The following is a 6,365-nucleotide window of genomic DNA, read 5'->3' on the forward strand; positions in this document are numbered from 1 at the left end:
TATATCTTCATCCACATGTACATATAGATACATAACTGGGTACATGATGTGGCAAAAAAACATGGACAAAATGGTAAACAAGGTGCAACAAACAAGCAGGCCACATAGAAACATCCCCTTCATCAGCTGCCAGCATTAAAACCCCGGAACGCATATATATATATATATATATATATATATATATACATATACACATGCAGATATATACATACACATTTACATACATGCACAGAGGGTTGGCGAAAGATACCTGACAGTAAATCAAAATTCCATAAATATTGATATTCAATTACATTTATTCATTCCAGTACTGAATGTTTAATAATTGCATGCTGTGAGATAAAATCACCGTTTGTTTTTCAAGATTTGTGGATTTATTAGCGAAGTCTCAGGTAAAATAATTTCTTTTAATCTTGGAATTAAATGGTTTCGATATACTGTCAGGTGACTTTTGACCAGCCCTGTATACACACACACACACACACACACACACACACACACACATATATACATACATACATACACAAACACACAGACTGTGTTGAATAAAGTGTTGTCTAAATTACACCAAAATGAAACTAACTCTGACATGTCATTTTAAAAGATATATTTACCAAAATTACATAAAAATATCTTGTAATACTGAAGAGTAAATTTATTCAATAAAATCGCCATTCACTTCAACCACAGTCTCCAGACAACTGGAATCTCCTGCAACTCTTCTGGATGGTCTCTTTTTGTCTAAGTTGGTGATTGCTGCTTTAATCCTCGCCTCCAGTTCATCTTTGGTGTTACAAGGAGTTTTGTTGGTCTCTCGCTCAGCTGCACCCCACACATAATAATCAAGGGGTTTTCAATCTGGGGAGTTAGGTAGCCAGATGTTAGGGGTGACGTGGTTGTAGAAGTTGTCTGACAGCCATGACTGGGTCCTCCTGTTTGTGTGGAATAGTGCAGAGTCTTGCTGCTATACATAGGGTCTTCCAGCAGCCAACCTCTTAACCAGGCAGTTGGTGAAGGTTTTGGTGTTCAGTCTGAGGCCATGTGGGAAGATTAATGGAGGCATAGCATTGCCATTGCTAGTGATCATGCCAAACAACAATGTTGACAGGATGTTTGATTTTTATCACTCTCAGGACAATTCTTCACATTGACACCCAGGCACTATGAAATGTTCATATTGGAGTTTCTGGCATGAAAGCCAAGCAGTACAGCACGTCGTTTCCATCCATCCATACATACATACGTACATACATGATGATGATGGCTGTCCACTCGTTATCTAGGAAGACCATTGCTGACCTTCAGGAACATTGTGTGCTCTAGGACTAACTTATATTTAGCATTTGTGGCTCCGTTGGTGGCTAATGAGCCCTTATCTTGACAAGCATACATGACTGCAAACATTACAGACCAAGCTTTCCCCATTCACTATACGAGCCGTGCACTTTCGCGCAGCTCGCTTAAGTTCTTCATGCTGGATACGTGCTCTGAAAATTGTCGATCCCCTCCTTAACCTGCTTCCTCCATCTGTGGCGATGACAGGCATTGTTCTCCCAGTCAGTGTCCTGCATATCACAGGCCCTTAATGAGGACTTGACACAGTCCTTAAATCGCAGCCTTGGTTTCTGCCGGAGTCTCCTTCAATTCAGAAGTTCTCCATATAGCATTTGCTTAGGAATCCTGCTATCCTTCATTCTAATAAGGTGTCCTGTCCAATGTAACCATGGCTTGTGCACCATTGCCTCAATACTCAAGATATCAGCTGTCCTCAGGACCTGTGTGTCTGGAATTTTTGAGGTCCAGCCAACATTGAGAATGTGTCTGAGACATCTCTGATGAAAGCGTTCAAGGACCCTTACCTGACGTTTGTACAGAGTCCATGTCTCACATGAGTAGAGGATTGATGTCAGTACACATGCATGGTACACAGCAACTTTTGTTTGCCTTGCGATGCCATGCTGGGACCAGACACGAGACAGAAGAGACCAGAATGAATTAGTTGCTCTCTGCAGCGTGAAAGATATTTCCTCATCCACCCATCCATAAATACATACATACATGTGTGTGTGTGTTTTAATTTTGTCTACTGGAGTCAATCATTACACACCTATTCGATATATAAATGCTTCGAACATATGACTCATTACTGTAAACAATTTTGTAGAGAATAGATTTTATTTAAATATGTATGCTGGTATACATTTAAATACACGGAGGAAACATTCTAATCTATATTATTAAATGTCTAGTAATATCGAACGTGTTGTTCTAAAGTATATTTCAATGAATCACTACATCCACATGCATACATACATATTAATGTTCATACACACTTGCATTATTTCAATGACATATATAAATATCTCACATGAACACACACACACACACACACACACACACACACACACACACACACACACACACACACACACACACACACACACACACACACACACACACAAATATTCTTATCAATTCAGTCACATTAACATATTCCCCTCCACTCACACATCCAATTAATACATATGTACACACATATACAAACAAGTGTGCATGCACAAACACACACATATATATATATATATATATATATATACACACACATGCACACAATCACACACACACACATGAATACAATCTCACACATGCACACATATACAACCAAATATATGTACACACACACAATTACACATACCTGTATACATATATACACATACATATACACACACATGCAATTACATATATACACACATACATTTACATGTATATATATATACACATATACACAAGTGTATATACATGCATACATACATATACACACATACACTCATATACACACACATATAAACACACAAATACACACATATACGCACACACACACACACACATATATGCATACCTATCGATACACATATCTTCACATATATGTTATGTAGTTTCCAGCATAACTTAATGTTTAATGACACACACATTTTAATTAGCGTTCGCTAACGATATCGACCACCATTGAAGCATTAACATTCATACATATAAATACTATGACATAATATGGTACATACTGCAAAATTTAATTTAATAGTTATCCTCCTCTTAATGAAGTAGAACACAGCGTTAATTCATTTCTATTTATTCTCCAAGAGATGATGTGATGAAGCATATATTTTATTTTTGGTCATCTCCTGAGTTCTTTTGAATTTCATTTACAAAAGATACATAACTCAATGAATAACTATGATTAGAAGTTCTCTTTTTCTCCAATGATGATTATAAATGTACCACATGAAACTTTGATATGTCAAAGTTTGAAGTCGCATACAAATTTTTCTATTTTACTTTTTCTTATCTATTGCGTATACAGATTATATGGTGCACAGACATTTAATCATAAATATGTGTTGACTTGACCTGAAGATATATATCACAATTGTGACATTAAGATACATTTATATAAATAAGATAGGGTATTATATATATATATATATATATATATATATATACTGCAAGACTTAAAGCTGTTGTTATTAGAAATGACATCCAGCTGTTGAGACCATGGTAAAGCAGACACTGAAGTATGAGCTCATCCCCCTACTAATCAGATCCTCTTGAATCATCCGATCCATACTGACCACCACAGAAAACAGACACAAGCCAATACTGACAAGACAATTACTCACATATACATTATGTAAATACTAGCTGGACCCGTGCCGTCAAAAATGACGGTTAATTGTAGTATTTTATATATAAATATGGATGGTAAATCAAATTAATACACTCGTCAACGTTATCTGGTGGTTGTCTTTTGAGATGGGACATCAATCATCGTTAAGTACTGAAAGGACGCTGGTTCACTCATACAAACATTCACATACCTTCCCTTGTACACGCACAGACAAACATGCTGACTCAGAGTTGAAACGCTGCTTGAATTCCCCCCCCTCCTTCCTTATTCCTCCTTTCTCATTCATATGTTGTGACGAAGAAAAACACTAGTGTATCATTATAGTTCATATCATATATATATATATATATATATATATACACAGTTACTTTTTTCAGTCATGTGTCTGTGGCCATGCTGGAGCACCGCTTTTAGTCGAGCAAATCGACCCAAGGACTTATTCTTTGGAAGCTTAGTACTTATTCTATTGGTCTTTATTGCCAAACCGCTAAGTTACAGGGATGTAAATACACCAGCATAGGTCGTCAAGCGATGTTGGGGGGACAAACGCAGATGCGCACACACACACACACACACACACACACACATATACAAATATACAATGTGCTTCTTTCAGTTTCTGTCTACCAAATCCACTCACAAGGCTTTGGTCGGCTCGAGGCTATGGTAGAAGACACTTGCCCAAGGTGCCACGCAGTGGGACTGAACCCGGAACTATGTGGTTGGTAAGGATGCTACTTACCACACAGCCACTCCTATATGTGTGTGTGTGTGTGTGTGTGTGTGTGTAAATAGGATAATAATCCAAGTTGTGTTATCTTCAAGCCCACCTGCTTATTCTAGTTCTGCAAGGTCACATGTGGATGTTATATTTACATGAGTTATGGCTAAGATATGAAAAATACTGGAAAATATTTTTGAGTGAGTGAGGAGACCCCCATCGGTCATGAATGACCATGGGATTGCACCTAGAAAGTTACCCTCCGAGGCACAAGTCCAGGCAAGGTTGTATATGGAAGACCAGCAGTCGCCCCTGCATATCAGCCTCCCCTCTCCACGCCACAGATATTATCCAAGGGAAAGGCAAAGGGGCCGATACAACTTGGCACCAGTGATGTCGCAACTCATTTCTACAGCTGAGTTAACTGGAGCAACGGGAAACAAAGTGTCTTGCTCAAGAACAGAACACGCAGCGCAGTCCGGGAATCAAACTCAGACCCTCACAATCGTAAGCTCGGCGCTCTAACCACTGAGCCATGCACCTTGGTAATTACATATCAAAACAGTAGATTGAAAAACAGAATACCAAATCAATAACACCAAAAAATTTTGAACCTAGGTTCTCATTCCTAAGGTATGTTTTGAAAATTATTATCATTATTATTATTATTCAGGTCACTGCCTGGAATCGAACTCAGAATCTTGGGGTTAGTAGCCCGCGCCCTTAATCACTACAACATATGCCCGTAGAACTGTTTAATATATACTATTTAAATTTTCTTCATATATGAATTATTTTGGAAATTATAAATATTTGGAAAAGTCCCAAATTGGGATCGCTGAAAAAATGTATATTTATCTTTTCCTATTCAATACCAATAATAAACATTTTAGTTTATTTGAAACTATAGTATAAAATGCGAATGTGTATGAAATAGATATAGATGGGAAATGCAAAAAAAAAAAAAACGTTTTCAAAACTGAATATTTTTATATTGAAAAATTGCAGTTTATGCCATAAAATGTCCTCTAGAATTAACCAGAGCTAATAATGACACTAAGTATTAAATATTGTTAAACACACCTCTGTAAATGCAATGTGCTATTTCTTTACTACCCACAAGGGGCTACACACAGAGGGGACAAACAAGGACAGACAAACGGATTAAGTCGATTATACCGACCCCAGTGCATAACTGGTACATATTTGATCGACCCCGAAAGGATGAAAGGCAAAGTCGACCTTGGTGGAATTTGAACTCAGAACGTAGCGGCAGACGAAATACCGCTAAGCATTTCGCCCGGCGTGCTAACGTTTCTGGCAGCTCGCCGCAATGTGCATAAGCAATTCATTTTAAATAAAACAAACAACTGGCAGTGAGATTGTTTTTAACAGATCCCCAAATGGGGCTCGTGGAAGGCAATGGGTTAGACATTTGAAATAAAGCATTAGGACTGGCGAACATCAATAACATTATTCCTTATTATCGTAAGCAGTTTCCATTGTACGTACATACAGATATAATTCATTTATTTATTTCATTATTGCAGTGTTTTCTCTCATTTTTTCACACATCCATATCAAATGGCAAAATATATGAGAAAATGTATATCTTACCAGTAAAGCAAGCATGTTAACTTCAAACCTCAATAAAGATGGTACTTACCTAAATGAAAAGTAAAAAGAAAGTATGTTAGCATAATAATGATAATAATAATAATAATTAATTCGTTTTATTGGCCACAAGGGCTAATATCAATTAAAACATAAGGACAAAGACAGGATGAAGGTTACAAAAGGTTTTGTCCGAAAAGGTAGGAAAGTTCGTCTAAACAGAGGAAGAAAACGGAGAAAGATATAAATAAATAGATAAATAAATAATAATAATAATAATAATAATAATAATAATAATAATAACTATTGGCACTTGTACCGGTAGCACGTTAGAAAACATTCGAGCGA

General features: G+C 37.0%; 1 protein-coding gene across 5 annotated transcripts in view; it reads right to left on the bottom strand.

Moving 5' to 3' along the window:
• Window positions 1-6,365, bottom strand: part of LOC106875435 (alpha-mannosidase 2) — a 473,174-nt gene that overhangs the window by 42,465 nt on the left and 424,344 nt on the right. Inside the window, exon 1 of one of the 5 annotated variants that reach the window (XM_052968624.1) lies at window positions 6,021-6,050. The exons of the other annotated variants lie outside the window; for them this stretch is intronic. Coding sequence (XP_052824584.1) covers window positions 6,021-6,035 — 15 coding nt within the window. The 5' untranslated portion in view covers window positions 6,036-6,050. Of the gene's footprint in view, window positions 1-6,020; window positions 6,051-6,365 lie in introns of those variants that run through there. 5 annotated transcript variants of the gene reach the window in all.

Source organism: Octopus bimaculoides, chromosome 6 (assembly GCF_001194135.2).
Source record: "Octopus bimaculoides isolate UCB-OBI-ISO-001 chromosome 6, ASM119413v2, whole genome shotgun sequence".
NCBI lineage: Eukaryota > Metazoa > Mollusca > Cephalopoda > Octopoda > Octopodidae > Octopus > Octopus bimaculoides.